Source organism: Musca autumnalis, unplaced genomic scaffold (genome assembly GCF_047663935.1).
Source record: "Musca autumnalis isolate F117 unplaced genomic scaffold, ASM4766393v1 scaffold_5, whole genome shotgun sequence".
NCBI lineage: Eukaryota > Metazoa > Arthropoda > Insecta > Diptera > Muscidae > Musca > Musca autumnalis.
The window spans coordinates 169,366,384-169,383,788 of NW_027412088.1; the positions used below are offsets into that span (position 1 = coordinate 169,366,384).

Consider the following 17,405-nt stretch of genomic DNA (forward strand, 5'->3'; position numbering starts at 1 on the left):
TGTCATCCACATATATCGATATGTATATCCTTATTTCCCCTTCTACATAATAATATATACATGGATCAGTTTTTGATTGCTTTAGCCCAAACGATTTCAAAACATTATCAAACTTTTGATTCCAGCATCGACTTGCTTGCTTCAGACCATATAGTGATTTCTTGAGTTTGCATACTTTGCCTTTGTCGTAGTTTATTCCTTTTGGAATATCCATATAGATGTCTTCATATAGTTCGCTCTGTAAAAACGCTGTTACAACATCCATCTGATCAATATCTAAGTCATATTTTACAGCTATTGCTAGTAACATTCTAATTGACGAATATCTAACAACAGGAGCGAAAGTTTCTTCATAATCGATCCCCTTTGTTTGCGAGAATCCCCTTGCCACTAAACGAGCTTTGAACTTCTCAATCAAACCTTCCGAATTTCTTTTGATCTTAAAGCACCACTTACATGAAATTGCCTTTCTATCCTTTGGTAAATCACATACCGACCATGTTTCATTTTCCAGCAATGATGCCAATTCTTCTTCCATGGCTTTTCGCCATAATTCAGCTTGAGGTCCAGACAAAGCTTCCTCCACTGTAGTTGGTTCACGAACATTTAGTTCTTCACTCGTACAAGCATAGCGTTTTGGTATACTTCGAACTCGATTTGATTTTCTTACTGCAGGATTTGTTTCCTCGATCTCGGGTATGATGCGATTATTTTCAACTGCAGCTACTTGATTTGTAGTCTCATCTGACGAACTGTTTATTAGCACCTCTTCATCAGTAAAAAATTCTTCTGTGTCCTGATCCGATTCAGCATTACTTGATTGATTAGGACTTGTTGCAAAAGGAATGAGAAATATATTTCCGCTAGAACATTCATTTGTTTCCAAAAATTTCCTTTCTTGAAATATAGCGTTCCTACTAACCGTTATGTTTTTAGTATTTGGATCCATAAACCTGTAAGCTTTGGAGTTATCGCAATAACCCACAAATACCATTTCTCTCCCCTTTGCATCAAGTTTTCTCCTCTTTTCTTTAGGAATATGCACAACAGCCATACATCCGAAAACTTTTAAATGCTTAACCGTCGGCTTTCGTCCTGACCATGCCTCTTCTGGAGTCTTGTTCACATCTGCAAGACCTTTACATGGCAACCGGTTAATCAAGCATATTGCTGTATTCACCGCTTCTGCCCAATATTTTTTATTTAAACCAGCTTGGATAATCAAACATCTTGCCTTTTCAATTAGCGTTCTGTTCATCCTTTCGGCTAGGCCGTTCTGCTGCGGCGTGTAAGGAGCTGACGTCTGATGAATAATACCACTAGAATCTAGAATTTTCTTCATTTTTCCATTGCAAAATTCGGTCCCATTATCAGTACGAAGAATCTTTATCTTGCGTCCTGTCTGATTCTCCACCATTCGTTTAAACTCTTCAAATATTCCGTAAACTTGATCCTTTGATTTTAAAAAGTATCCAAAAACTTTTCTGCTGTAGTCATCGACGAAAATCAACAAATAAACTGCACCACCAAATGAGCTCTCTTCCATCGGTCCACATAGATCCGAATGAATTATTTGTAATACACCTTCTGCTCTATGACCAATTTCTTTGAATGGAAGACGTGAAATTCTACCCTTTAGACAAACTGAACAATCACTATCTTTCTTATTGATTCCTGAAATTCCATGAACAATATCCTTAACCTTTCTTAATTTCTCCAGACAAGGGTGACCAAAACGTAAGTGCCATATGTCACAATCGAAATTCTGTACAACATAACTTTTCATTGTAGATTTATTTAATTTGAACATACCATCATTCAAAGAACCTGTAGCAATGACTTCCTTTCGATTATTTATAACTTGGCATCCGTTTTCGTCAAAAATAACCTTGTGTCCATGTTTCACCACACTAGAGATTGATATGAGGTTAGTATGCGTGTCAGGAAGATACAAAACTTCACTTAAAACGATCTTGTCATTCTTCCCATTTATTGAAACTTCCAGGTTGACATTACCGACTTCGTTTCCTTTCATTGTTGAATTATTGGCAGTTATAATCTCAAATTGGGGACGCTTTTTTAGATCTTTAAACAACATATTGTTGTTACACATATGGGATGTTGCTCCTGAATCAAAATACCATTCGTCTGTAGAATTTCTTGCAGTAAACGCTGTCAATGTTTTTCTTGATTCACAATCTTTGTTTGAATTAGGGCAATTCTTCTTGATGTGACCATACTCACGGCATACATAACATTGTACTTTCTTGTAGGTCTTCTTAATTTGGTTCTTCTTATTATTTGACTTTCCGACTAGAGCTGCTACTTTTGAACTGCTAGACTGCACATCTTGTAAAAGTTTTGTCTTTACATAGTCACCAGAAATTTGTACACCCGAACTCTCAATACCCATTATCATAGGTTGATAATATTCAGGAAGTCCAGCCAACATCAATGTTCCAATCCATTCATCAGAAACATTCATTCCGGTACTACTCAGCTTTCCTGCAGTCGACATTATAATGTTCACAAATTCTTCCATTGAAACACAATCCTCCATCTTCGTGGTAATAAGTGTCCTCAACAAACTTACTCTTCTTGTAAGTCCAGAATCTTCAAAAGCTTTTGTCAAATTATTCCAAATTTCTTTTGCGTTCGTAGCCTTTTGAATGTGAACAAAAATTATGGGATCCACCAACAAAATTAGCTTGGAACGGGCATTTACGTTCTTTGAGGCATCTGTTTCCTTTCCTTCTACAGAATTCCATAACCCTTCCATTTCCAGATATGCCTTCACAGCAAACTTCCATTGCTCCCAATTTTCTCGGCCCTTCAATCTTTCAATTTGTGGAATACCAGAATAAGACATTTTTTTTATCTTCTTATTTTTTCTAATGCGCTCTCTGGGCCTATAACCTGATGTATTGAATATTTATTGAAAGACTAAAGAAAAAATGTGTATACAATATTCATATTTGATAGTTATAAATCTAAGCCAACTATGTTCTATAAAAGTATTAATAGTTACAAACAGTGTACAATTGGCAATTATACAAAGTACATTTGACTTCAAGTATTTACTACAACAGAAACACAACCATCTTCCTTCTGCATCTATATAAAATGTTTAGTTCATTAATTTTCATTCATATTTTTTCTTTGTTCTAAAAGTTTTTGTGTTTTCAACAAATTTTTCAATTTTGAATTTAGACATGTCATAATTATTATTTTCGATAAATTCTCTCATTTGTTAGGGATGGGACATATTTTATCGTTGTTCGGAGAGTATTTCTACTTGAACAACATAGAAAAATCTTCGTTCGTTCTCAGAATTTTGTATGGGGAATCAAGTAATTTATTCGTACTTGAGGGTCGAACGACGAATAGAGAACGAACGACGTACCGTGGAAACGGGCTATTAAAGTTCTTCTGCCTATAGAAAACCTCTCAGAGGACTTCTGCCTATAGAAAATCTCTGAAAGGTCTTCTAAACACAGAATATTTTTCAGAGGTATTCTATAGAAACAAGACCTCTTAGATATCTTCTATAGACGGGAGACCTTTCAGAGGTTTTCTATATACAGTAGTCATTTTAGACTTTTCCGAGTTGTTCTATAGTAGAGGTTTTTTTTATACACAGAAGACCTTACGGGGTTCTTCTATAGACAGAATACTATCAGAGGTCTGTTATAGGCATAAGACTTTTCAGAGGTCTTCTAAAAACAGAAGTCAGGTTTCAAGGCCTTCAAAGGACAGAAGATCCTATAGAGGTCTTCTGTAAATATGAGGACTTTTTCTTCTGTTGTTGTTGTTGTAACAGTGTTTGTTATTATATTTGTATGTTCGTTCTTCTGTTCAATCTGGCTCTGGGTCTATCTCCAGTTCCAGGAAAGTGGCTGCTTCGATGGGATGTAACCACAGATCCACTGGAGTTAGATGAGTAGGTTTGGCTGGGCAGTTGAAAAAGTGTTTTGTGTCGTGCGGGCCCATGCCACATACTGGGCAGATGTCTTGCACGGCGCGGTCGATTTCCGCCCAATAAGAATTTAGGCGACTGCAATATCCCGAGCGTAGTTGAGCCAAAACTACTCTAGTTTGTCGTGGCAGCAGAAGCTCCTCAGCTGCAATAGATGGGGGATGTATTTCGAGGACTTTATTCACACTATAATTGCTTAAGGCCTTGGCAACTGCATCCGTGTGAATACTATTTAAACCTGCTTGATACGCTTGTTGATCTAGGGGTTCTCTCCTGTATCGTTGGACCTCTCCCTCTAGAGCATGGATATCCTTCCTGTGCCGGGCCTACCCACAAGATGGTGATTGGGATGGCTCACACGGTAACATCCATGCAGGTACTGCAACGAAAGCATCTCATTGTGTTGCTTTACTGGAAGAATCTTTGCCTCTTCATGTAGATGGTCCACTGAAGATTTGAGGAGGCACCCTGTTGCTGTTCTCAGGGCGGCATTTTGGCAAGTTTGAATTTTTTCCAATTCGTATCACATAATCTCGGGGACCAGACTGGCGCCGCATAGCTTACCACAGACCGACCTATCGCGTTATATGTGGTCAACAAGGTTTCTTTATCTGCACCCCAAGTGCTGCCGGCTAGGGACTTGAGGACCTTGTTCCTACTTTTCAGTTTGTCGCAGATAGCTGTGGTGTGCGCGCACGACGTGAAAGTAGTGTCGAATGTGACCCCTAACATTTTGGGGCAGTTTGTGGTCGGAATTCTGCTACCGTCGACCACAACATTCAATTCTCGTCCAAACTGCGCTGTCCATGTGGTGAACAGAGTGGCTGTTGATTTTGTGGCGGAAATCTGCATATTCCTTAAATGGAAAAAGGTGGTAAGATCGGTTAAATAGTTGTTCAGTCTCTCACAGATGTCATCAGGATAGGTACCCGACGTCAGGATCGTGCAATCATCCGCATACGTTACGATCTCGATGCCGTCTGGAGGGGGCGGAATACAGGAGAGGTAGAGGTTAAACAGTTCCGGAGATATCACCCCACCTTAGGGAACTCCCTGTTTCACTCTACGGGATTTGGACTTCTTGTTCCTGAATTCCACGTAGGACTGGCGTCCACACATATAATTGACTATCCAACTTTTCAAGCTTGTCTGCTCAATGTCCTCAAACAGCATGGAGTGCCTGACTGTATCAAAGGGATTTGATAAGTCAAGCGCCACCATCACTGTTCTATCGCACGGCGGTCTCTGGTTCAGTCCTTGACAAATATATGTGGTAATGGCGTGCAGAGCAGTTGTCGTGCTGTGCTGCTTACAGAATCCATGCTGATGATCGGCAACTTGATAGCTATTTCTGACACTGGGAAGGACTAAGGCCTCAAGGGTCTTTACTACGGGCGACAAAAGTGAAATCGGCCTGTACGATTCACTTTTGCTGGCATCCTTGCCGGGCTTCCGTAGTGGGACCACCCTGCCCATTTTCCAGACTTCGGGAACAATGAGGGTGGATAGCGACAAGTTGAGAACTTTAGTGAGATACTCCACTCCCGGCTCATCCAGCTGCTTCAACATTACCATGGAGATTCCATCAGGGCCCAACGCTTTGGATGATTTAGCGTTCCTGATGCCATTGGCAACATCATCCATTGTAAACTGTGATGGTTCCTCCTCGGCAGGAAGAGATCTGATGCGACGTAATGCTCTTCTCTTCGCCCTGTCACTCGCGGGGTGCTCGACAAACTGTTGATTGAAATAACTTGCGCACCTCTTCGGGTCAGTTAACGTAACGTCGCCAAACGTGACTGAGGTCCTATCTTCCCTTCTTCCAGGGTTCGAGAGTGACTTAACCGTTTCCCACAATTCACCTATACCGGCTCCAATGTTGCAACTCTTCAGATGATTTAACCGCTTGTTCCGCTTATGCTCGCCGACCAGCCTGTTAACTTCCAGTGTCAGCTCCCTGACTCTGGGGTCATTGGGGTTGGTTCGACGAAGCTCATCACGCTCATTTGCTAATCCAGTCGCCTCTGCTGGGAAGTTTGGTCTTACTTCGGGTATTCGACCAGCAGGGATATGGCGAGCGGCTGCACAGGGATGATGTCTCGGAACGTCCTTTCCGTTACCCGAACATCAGAGGGATTGGGCAGTTCTCTGAAGCGGTGATTGGTGAACTCTCTGAAACCCAGCCAATCAGCTTTCTTATGATTGACGAATGTGCGGCGTTCAGAGGTAATGAGATCGGGTGGTCTGCTAATGAAGACAATTATGGGGAGATGGGGGACAGAAGACCCTTTAGGTCTTCATTGAAAACCTTCAATAGATCTTCTATAGACAGAAGACCTTTGGATTGACTTCTATAGATAGAAGACAGTACAGAGATCTTCTATAGACAGAAGACCTCTCAGAAATCTTCTATGGACAGAAGACCTTTCAGAGGTCTCCTATAGACAGAAGACTTTTCAGAAGTTTTCTACAGACAGAAGACCTTTAGAGGTCTTCAGCAGACAGAAGACCCTTTGGTGGTTTTCTAGACATAGAAGACCTTTCAGAAGTCTTCTGTAATAGAATATATTTCAGGGGTTTTCTGTACACGGAAGACCTTTCAGAGGTCTTCTATCGTCTGAAGACTTTTCAGAGGACTTCTGTACACAGAAGTCTTTTCAGAGGGTTTTTTTTAGGCCAGTCAGAGGTAATTTATAGACCGAAGTTCTTTTAGAGGCCTGTCTATACGAAAGAAATTTCAGCGGTCTTCTACACATAAAACTTCCAGACCCTTCAGAAATCTTTTAACTGTAGAAGATTCTACAAATGTTTTCTATGCTTAGAGGACTCTTTAGGGTTCTTCTATACATAGAAGACACGACGAGTTTATTTTATACTGAGAAGTCAAATCAGATGTCTTCTAAATGTAGAAGACTCTTCAGAGGTGTTCTTAAAGTACAAGATCCAGAGGTATTCTATAGAAAAAGAAAGGCCTTCAGAGATTTTCTATACATAGAAGACTTTTCGGAGATTTCCTATACAAAGAAGATCTTTCAAAGGTCTTCTATGGACAAAAGACCTTTCAGAGGTCTTCTATAGACAGAAGACTTTATAGAGGTAGTCTATACATAGAAGAACCTTCAAAGGTCTTCATAGTTTTTTTACACATGGAAGACCCTTCAGAGGTCTTCTATAAGTATAAAATTCTGCAGTTCTTCACAGGTCTTCTATGTGCAGAAGTCCTTACAGAAGTGTTTTATACATAGAAGAAACTAAATAGATATTCTATAGGCAGAATATTTTGCAGAGGTCTTGTAACTGCAGAAGGCCCTTTAAAGATCTTCTATGTATAAAATACCCTTCAAATGTTTTCGATAAATATAATATCCTTCAGAGGTCGTCTTTACATAGAAGACTATTTAATGGTCTTCTATATTTAGAATACCCTTCAAGGGTCTTAGAGGTCTTCAAAACCTTTCAGAGGTTTTCAATGTGTACGAAGAAGTTCATTGGAGGTCTCCACTATTTCTAAAAATTTTCAATGATGAATATGACAGATTTTTTGTATTTTATTTCATTTTGTTAGTACTTACATGAAGGATCTGTACATTTCTGCACAAATGTATCCAGGAATTCCGGAAATTCCACAGGTTCAAAACAGCATGTGAAGAGAGCCATGTTTGATGTGTGTGTTGCCTTCTAACAGGTGGTGGTTGTAGTTTAATCAATTTCTTGATGTTTGCAATAAATTAGTTTTATAATTTGTCACCTTCAAGTAACGTAGAATAACAACAACAAATACAAATTTACAACAAATTTCTTCATATATTTCCGTTTCCTTTATGATTTTTTATGTTATTTTCCAAAATTATATGCAACTGTGAGTAAGTTTCTGCCTTTCTCTTTTTCTCTGTGGCTTCTTGATAATGCATGCACTGTTGTTTAGGTTAGTTTTTCATTTTGTTTACATGCTGCGTATGTTTGTGTGTGTTGTGTGTTTACATGGGGGGGAGCCCGCCACTTTTACTTTAGTTTTGTTTATGTTGGGTGAGTGTGAGGTAAGTATGTACTCTCGCAAGAGCTTAAAAAGTGCAAAGAGCTGTTGGTCGTTTGACCTTGAACCGTTTAAACGACTGCGGACGACAATGATGTTGATGGGGAGGTAGCTAACCGCTAACCTATAAAACACACATGCCATGCAGTTTGTGTGAAAGTATGTATGTTTGTTGTTTACATATTAGAGGAAATAAAGACGACGAGGTAACGGTGGTTTTATTTTTGTTTATATTTAGAGAAAAAAGTGGGGTGTTTTGGTAGGTTAGTTATTATGCGAGTGTCACAAAGAAATGTTTAATGAGAGAGAGAAAGTATGGATTTTGGGAGGCAAATGAGTGTTTGTTTTGTTTTGTCAAAGGGAAAAGTCGCTGAAATCAGCTGTTCTGTCTAACAAGGTTTTGTTTAGGGCATTTATCTTAAAAGAGCTTTATTGACACAGCATTTCTTTATTTAAAAGGGGGTTGTTTTGATGGTGACTCTCGTTGAAGGATTTCCCAAGGGAATAGGAAATTATTTTTGGTTTTTTTTGCCAGAGTTTTGAGCAAATATAATTTTGCTGATTTTTGCGAAATATATTTTCATTTATTTGTTGGCTGTTAAAGATGACTGACTTGGTGTTTATTGTTGTTTGTGTTGTTTTGCTCTTTTATAACAATAAAAAAGCTTTGTTCTATTTATGGTAGGGTTTAGTTCATGTTTTTTATTGCTCACTTTAGTTTTAAGAATATTGCCACGAAGTCGAAAAGATTTCAAGTTGCTGACTTTAGAATCTTCCAAACCACAATGAATTGTTAAGAAGTGTTGGCAGCAAAACTCCCACGCCTTGTTGAATTTGTTCTTTTGAGAGGATGTTGTTGTCGATGGTATTGGGGGACTTCGATGATAGCAAAGACAATGCTGCTGCTGATGATGATGACACTGAGTCTGCTGCTAATGTCTTTGGCCTTGTATGTATAAGTGGAGAATCTAGTTGAACTGTCACAATTGGCATAATTAACGGTAACATTTCTTTTTTTATTGACTTAGAAGATATAAGTTGGGGGTAGACTTTTTTTGGTATAACTTTTGGTAAGACCACATTTCACAAGAAGAAAAAAAAAAAACAGCATTAACACTTAATAACAACAATTAACAAAATTTGTTTTGCTAAATTTTTTTCAATTACTTCTTGTTGGAATTTATATAATAACACTTGAATATTTCATAATTATTATTTTTTATTTTATATAAAAAATTACTTCCATAACATTTTTTCTTCCTCCTTTTTTGTTGTTTTCCTCTATGAAAAAACCTTGGAACTTTTTCAATTTTTGTATGCAAACAGCCACAGGGCATACATCACTAATTTCCCCATGTTTTCTTTAATAGCAACAACACTTTTTTTTGAATAGAAATTTGTATATTTTGTTGAAGAAATTTTTATTTTCTTTATTAACTTTTTTCTATTTAATTTTATATTCTATTTAACAATTTTTATCCTAACATTATCTACAAAACAACTGATTGCTCTAAGTGAAAATTCTATTTTGCCAAAAGCTCGTGAGGTTTTTCCTCTACTGGGTAATTTTTTAAGGTTTCAAAAGCTTTTTATTCTCTTGTTGTACCTTTCGAAAGCTTTGTGGGTTTTTGTTCTGTGGAAGCTTTTATCTCAATTTAGTCACGTTGTAGATTGTTTACCTTAAGAGCTTTTCTTAGTTTCATTCATAAAAATAAAAACCATTCATAAAGCCAATCATTACAAGTACATATGTACATATATTTCATATCCTTAATAAACAAAATTAAATACAACAAAAATATATTCCATAATTCCAGAAAATTGAAAAAAATCTGTAAAATTGTTGTTTACCCCACTTATGTATGTGTATAAATTGATAAAATAAAAAACAGAATTTTTAACATTTTTTTTTAAAAAATCAAATTCATTTTAAGTTAAGAAATAGATCCATATGTACAGATGTATGTAAGTATGTATGAACAATGGCGGCAAAATATTCTTTGAGCAGAAGAGAATCCACATAATTGCTAAACTAGCAGAAATGTGTGAATTTTCGGAAACATTTTGGCTTAAAATAATTAAATAAGTTTCTAATTTGTATTTCAGGTTTTTGTGGGAAAAAAAAGAACGGTATTAGGTGTCAAATTCTTTTGAAATAGCCGTTGTAGTTGTCACATGAATATCTTTGGGAATTAAAAATATTCACATCTATAAAATTAAAAAAATGTATATGTTTAGTTTAAATCTTCAGTCATGCATATGCCAATTGTTTGGAAGCAATGAGGAAATTAGTAATTAACTTATTTAACAACAAATTGCACCTTTAGCTCATTAAGTTGCAGAATTGGAATAGGCATTTTAATTTTGGCATTCCAAACATAAAAGTAACAAATAAAAAACCCAATTGAAACTGTTATAAAATACGTATCTCGGAGAAAAGTGGTTTCGAAATGGACAGCTTAAGAAGGTCTTTATAGAAGAGCCGAAGGGAGTCTTTATAGACGAGCTAAAGGGAGATTTTATAGGAAGGGCTGAGGTGAGTCTTTATAGACAACCTGAAGACAAGCCTCTGCAAAGGGGAATCTGGTATCTGATGAGTGGAATTTTAGTAACCACTTTGTAAAAATTATTGGCGTTGGTATGTCAGCTACTCAAGAGTGATCAGAGCAAAAATAATTTAGATCAATAGTAAGACAGCGGGTGACGTAGGGGATGGAAGATACCAAGGAACGGTCCTGACCGGTTTTAACATGGCAAAACCCAGGATTTATCTTGGTCCCTCTTTCATCTCAAGTGGACACTGACCTCCCCTTGGTGTCACCTGGGCAACTGCCTTTAACGCCCGTCAAAGGCAGTGGCTGACATGTGCCGCGCGTTCACCCATAAACAAGAAACATTATTCCACAACATCCCATACGGGACAAGGGAGACTTCTCTCATATCAATGAGTGCACCCCGATTCATATTTAGCTCAATGATTTTGGACCTACTGTTTATCGCCGTGTCCGAACGGCGTGTCTTAAGACAGCACTTGTGGAGAAGTTTTTCAAGGCTGAAATACTCAGAACATGTCGCCAACATTACTGAGGGGTATTTTGCCACCGTTGAAAAATGTTTGATGTTGCTTGGCCGGGGAATCGAACCCCCGACCTCCTGCGTGCAAGGCGGGCGTGCATACCATTGCACCACGGTGGCACGCGTTCACCCATAAGAACGTTAAAAACTTGGGTTTGGGCGTCGGGTTAGCAACCCTCCTCTAGAAAAAACATACTACTGTGAAAACACGAAAGAAAAGAAAAACAAACCCCTCTAAAGTTCACGAACCCCGCAAACGTTTTAAGGACCATGATCTGCGAGTCTGCACCTGGAATGTTCACACTCTTTATAGAGAAGGTGCAGTCTTCGCATTAGCAGATTTACTTGAACATACAAGGCCGACAATACTGAAATATGATGGATTGGGAAAGGCGTCACAACAACACCTAAAGGTGACGCACTGTATTATAGTTGCCATGACGTAAAGCATAAGTTTGGTTGCGGATTTGTAGTTAGTCGGAGACTAAAACATCTGGTATCCAGCTTCACCCCAGTGAATGAAAGACTTGCTGCAATTCGAATAAAATCTAAATTGTTCAACATCAGCTTTATTTGCGCTCATGCTCCCACTGAAGAAAAGGACGACCAGACCAAAGATATATTTTAAGAGCGCTTAGAAGAAACATATGGCCGTTGCCCTGCCCATGACATTAAAATTATACTAGGCGATTTTAATGCCAAAATTGGAAAGGAGAATATTTTTGGCCCAACAGTCGGGAAATTCAGTCTCCACAGTGAAACATCTGGCAATGGTATGAGGCTGATAGACTTTGCAGCTGCAAAAAACATGGTAGTTAGCAGTACCAGATTTAATCATCTCGATATTCATAAGGGCACCTGGCTGTCTCCAGATCAAAGAACAAGTAAACAAATTGATCATGTTGTGATAGATGGAAGACATTCATCCAGCGTGTTGGATGTACGATCGTTCCGAGGCGCAAACATTGATTCGGACCACTGCCTTGTTGCAGCAAAGGTACGTACCCGTCTAAACGTTGCAAATAAAGCACGAACAGACACAACGCGGAAGTTGGACATCGATAGGCTGCAAACACAACAGATAGCCACAGCATATTCCACTCAATTAGCCCAATTGCTTAATGCGAACACTCCTTGTCCCGATAACATAACAACACAATGGGAAAATATTGCCCACTCCATGCAAACAGCCGCAAAATCCATACTTGGATACCAGAGACCTCCACAAAGGAATTCATGGTATGACCAGGAGTGTCGTGCTGCTACCGAAAAGAAAAATGCGGCATATAGAGCTACTTTACAATCAGTAGCAACGCGTCGCGCACGAGAGAGATATCGGGAGAAAAGGAGAGAAGAGAAACGTCTTTTCTGCAGGAAAAAGAGAGAGATGGAAAAGCGAGAGTGTGAAAAAATCGATATGTACAGGAGCCAGAATGAAGTCCGAAAATTCTACCAAAGAGTCAAGCATCAAACTGATGGCTTTGGTACAGGCACATCCTCCTGTAGAGACCAGCAAGGTAATTTGGTAACAGATACAGATAGCGTGCTCAGGATATGGAAGGAACATTTCTCCAATCTGCTTGTATCCAATAGTAGCGAAGACGATGATACCACAGATCCAATCCTAGAAGATGGTATAGAAAGTATACCGCCCGGCCAAGATGAGGTAAAAACAGCAATCAACCGGCTGAAGAATAATTAAGCAGCAGGAGCCGATGGCTTACCAGCTAGAGTTGTGCAAAAGGAACTATATGGAACGCAGTTCCATGGGCTAAATTTTTCCTTTGAAGAAACTGCGTATACTTAACATCACATGTTATATTTCATGATGTTACTCATACGTTTTGGAACTAGTACAAGGAACTAGGACCTAGACTAGAGTTGGGCAATCTCGTTCAAGTGAACGATCCGGATCACTATCTCGTTCAATGGACACCGGTAATTTCTTTGACAAAACTGCGTATACTTAATTTCACACGTTGGTTTTTATGAGGTTACTCATTCGTTTTCGAACGAGGACAGTGATCCAGATCGTTCAATTGAACGAGATTGCCCAACTCTAACCTAGACTACCCAACTCTATTACCAGCCGAGCTGTTTAAAACCGGAGGCGACACGCTGATAAGGTGTATGCACCAGCTAGTTAGCACCGTCTGGCAGGGAGAACGCGTACCCGACGATTGGAACGTGAGCATCCTATGTCCAGTCCACAAGAAGGGTGATGAGACTGTGTGCTCCAATTACAGGGGCATAAGTCTGCTCCCTATTGCATATAAGATAGTATCTGGCATATTGTGTGAGAGACTAAAGCCTATGGTCAATGAAATTATTGGACCCTATCAGTGCGGCTTTAGACCTGGCAAATCCACCATTGACCAGATATTTACCTTGAGACAAATCCTGGAAATGACCCAAGAAATGCAGATCGACACCTTCCATCTTTTCGTCGATTATAAAGCAGCATTCGATAGCCCTCTACGTTCAAAGGTGTTCCAAGCGATGTCTGATTTTGGTATTCCTGCAAAGCTCATTCGGCTTTGTAGAATGTCGTTAACTGAGACGAGATCCTCAGTTAAAATAGGAAATAACCTCTCCGAAGAGTTTATTACCAAAAGAGGTTTCTGACAAGGAGACGGCCTGTCGTGTGATCTATTCAACATCCTGATGGAAAAGGTCATACGAGACGCGAAGGTCAAAAGAAATGGAACGATATACACGAACAGCCATATGTTACTGGCTTATGCCGACGACATTGACATCATGGGTCGATCGGTAAAGGAAGTAACTGACACCTTTGCAAAAGTCGAAAGAGAATCTGCTAAAGTTGGTCTGGCAGTAAACGGCGAAAAATCCAAGTTGATGGTATCGACGCGTAATATGTCCACTAACCCCGCAACATCTGTGAATGTTGGTACCTACAATTTTGAGGTAGTAAAGGACTTCGTCTACCTCGGCGCCGCCATAAGCACAACAAATAACATCAGTTGTGAAATACGAAGAAGAATAGTATTGGCTAACAGATGCTACTTTGGGCTGAGTAACCAGTTTAGGAATAAAGCCACCTCTCGTCAAACAAAAGTAACAAAACACTGATACTACCCGTGCTACTGTATGGTTCCGAAGCATGGGTACTTTCTCAAGCAGATAAGACAGTGCTTGGTGTGTTCGAGAGAAAAATTCTTCGAAAGATATACGGCGAATATCGGCGTCGTATGAACAACGAGCTGTACCAACTATACAATGACATCAATGTAGTTGAACGAATCGAGATACAACGATTGCGATGGCTAGGCCATGTTATAAGAATGAGTGATGATGAACCCGCTAAAAAGGCGTATAAATACGGGCCGCATGGAGGTTATCGCAGATTTGGTAGGCCAAAGCGTCGTTGGATCGAACAAGTCAAACGAGATATCAGAAAGCTACATATCCCAGATTGGGAAAATACGGCAGCAAACAGAGAGGATTCGAGACTTTTTCTTAGTTCGGCTTATGGAACAAATGTTCTGTAAAAGGCCAGCTAAGTAAGTAAGTAAGGGTACGTAAAGTACTAAGTTTGGTACAATTTGGATTTGGGTGAACAGATAGAGCTGGAATACTAATATTTGAAATTAAGATTACTGTTGGAGTGTAGGTTTGAGGTGTTTTGGAAATTCGTACCTATGGGTGCAAAAAGTTCTAAATGGTACTAAATATGGTATAATTTGGATTTGGGTGAGAGGAGATAGCTGGAATCCTGAAATTTGGAAGTAAGGATTCTGTTGGAGTGTAGGACTGGAATAGTTTTGGAAGTTCGTACTTGTGGTTACGAAAAATACAAAATGGTACTAAATTTGGTAAAATTTAGATTTGGGTAACGGATAGAGGTGGAATCCTTAAAAATTCGGAATAACTGTTGGAGAAAGTAATTGAAATTCGTACTTTCATACTAAAAGTATTAATTGTATTATGAATAGAGGAATTCGGAAATTTGGTATTATAGCCGCTGTTGGTGTGTAAGGTTTAGATATGAATGTAGTTGTGGATATACGTACAATAAGTGTACGTAAATTACATATTAACTAAATGAAACTGGCACAGAATTTGGTTCCAATTTTTATTGTGTAAAGGGGTAGAGCTGACATTGTGAAATTCTGTATTAGTATAGCAGTTGGCGTTTATAGTGGAGATAGAGAGGAAGTTTTGGAAGTTATGTGTACGAAAAATGTAAAATCGCGGTTTGGATATAGTTTTGGATATAAGGAAATCATTTTTAAACTTATACACATTATAAGTACTAAATTTGTTACCAGTTTGGTGTTGCATGAAGGGATATAAATGGAATTTCGAATTGTTGCATGAGGGTTTGTGTTGGTGTTTAGATAAGGATTTTTTGAAATGTATACAAATTCTGAAATTAGGCTGAGGGCTGGCTGATTTATTGAGAAATAGAAAATGTACCAAATGGTATTAAATTTGACGTTGTGTTGACGTTGGGTGTAGCATTGAAGCTGGAATTAAATAATTAGTGTGTGAAACAAAATTGCAATAAGTTTGGTATTGGGCTAAGGAATATAAGTGGAATTCCGATTTATTACTTATTTGTCAGGTTCATTGTTAGAGGTGGTCGTACAATAAGTGTACTAGAAGTATTAAATAATACTAAATATTAGAGCACTGGTATTGAGTGAACCGATAAATGAAATTTGTTATGAGAATCACTGTTGATATCAGACGATCAGAATGTTTATGAAAATCCACCTTTAAATGTATGAAAGGTTCCTACATGTAGTACCATTGGCATTGGGTGAACAAGTAGAGTTAAAACTGTGAAATTTGAGCTAAGGTCCTGAATTTTAAGAATTGTACTGAATAGTTTTAGTGTTTTTATGTTGCCACGAATTCGGTTTCTAAATAAAGTACTGAAATCAACAAGTCAACAAGTAAAAAAGTATCGGTCGGCTTTGCCGACAGAGATATACCCTCAGCCTGTGCAAATTGAAACACTTTTTTCACAAAAAACTTATGTATTTAGGGGGTTTCAAAATTTTGGTCGTATGAACCCACAAAAATGTTGATTTGGATTAAAGTTCAAAAATTTTGCGAAAAGGTACTTAAAGGAATGGACCGACATAGACAATGGGGGTGCAATAGGGGTTTTTTACACCCTTCGGGCTATTTTTTCAGGAAGTATGGACTTGCCCCTGAGGAAACTTGTACATTCGTATAGGGGACAGTGAATACAAGATGTTACAACAAAAACCAAGGCGATTCGAGAGCAGGTCCTAAACTGAACTTTTCCGAAATTTTGTGTGGGAGGTACTCGAAGGAGTTTACCGATTGACTCCATATTGTAACCTCATCTAAGTCTGGTAGAAATTTCATAATGTGCAAAGTATGGACCAAATCGGTTACTTCCTTCAAGAGATATCGTGCGCACAAATTTTCCGAACATTTTCGAACTTTTGTGGGGGAGGTACCGGAAGGAGTGGACCGATATAATCCATCTTTGAACTAAGTTTGGGCAAAATATTACGAAAGCCAAATTTTGGACCGAATCGGCAGATCCGTTCGAGAGTTATCTTGCGCTCCAACCTCTACACACGGTGTTATAGGGTTTTTTATAACTTTCAGGCTATTTTCTCAGGAAGTATGGACTTGCCCCTGATGAAACTTATACCGTCGTATGGGGGCCAGTGAATACAAGTTTCTACAACAAAAATCAAAGCAATTCGAGAGCAGGTCCTAAACTGAACTTTTCAGAAATTTTGAGTGGGAGGTACCCGAAAGAGTGGACCGATTGGGTCCATATTGGAATCTCATCTAAGTAGAAATTTCGGTTACTTCCATCAAGAGTTGTCGTGCGCACAAAATTTCCGAACATTTCCGAACTTTTGTGGGGGAGGTACCGGAGTAATATTGCGAGCTGTATCTTGATTTCAACGGACGGACATTGTTATTTCGACTTAGAGTTTTACCCTGATCAAGAATATATGTATATACTTTACAAACTGAATGACAACTTTAATTATACCTTCCATATTATGGTGGAGGGTATAAAAGTGCAGAATGGGTTGATTTTGAACTCCTATTATACCCTCCACCATAAATTATGTATATTCAAATCAGATTTCAGTCATTTCGGTTGGATGATGTGTGTGAAATTTTAAAAATAACGAAAATCGGGCGGTACCTTTATATGGGGGCTAAGTAATTTATTTTTTGTTTTTCTTCGCAATTCCTTTCCTTTCTATGGGTGCTATTCAAAAAGTCGACCTGTACCGACAATTGTTGGGGGAAAGTTTAAGGCTCCGTTTCCACCGTTTTTAAACACATTAAAAT

At 38.7% G+C, this 17,405-nt stretch overlaps 1 protein-coding gene across 20 annotated transcripts in view; it reads right to left on the bottom strand.

Moving 5' to 3' along the window:
* The window catches only part of stmA (Protein EFR3 homolog stmA), a 75,263-nt gene extending 65,694 nt beyond the window's left edge, over positions 1-9,569 (bottom strand). Inside the window, exons 1-3 of one of the 20 annotated variants that reach the window (XM_073991970.1) lie at positions 9,250-9,569; positions 8,743-9,073; positions 7,549-7,724 (exon numbers count right to left, since the gene is read on the bottom strand). In XM_073991970.1, coding sequence (XP_073848071.1) covers positions 7,549-7,633 — 85 coding nt within the window. In that variant the 5' untranslated portion in view covers positions 7,634-7,724; positions 8,743-9,073; positions 9,250-9,569. Of the gene's footprint in view, positions 1-7,548; positions 7,891-8,722 lie in introns of all 20 variants that reach the window. The other 19 variants (XM_073991968.1, XM_073991952.1, XM_073991955.1 and 16 more) reach the window with 19 other exon arrangements.
* Between the last annotated feature and the right edge of the window lie 7,836 nt (positions 9,570-17,405).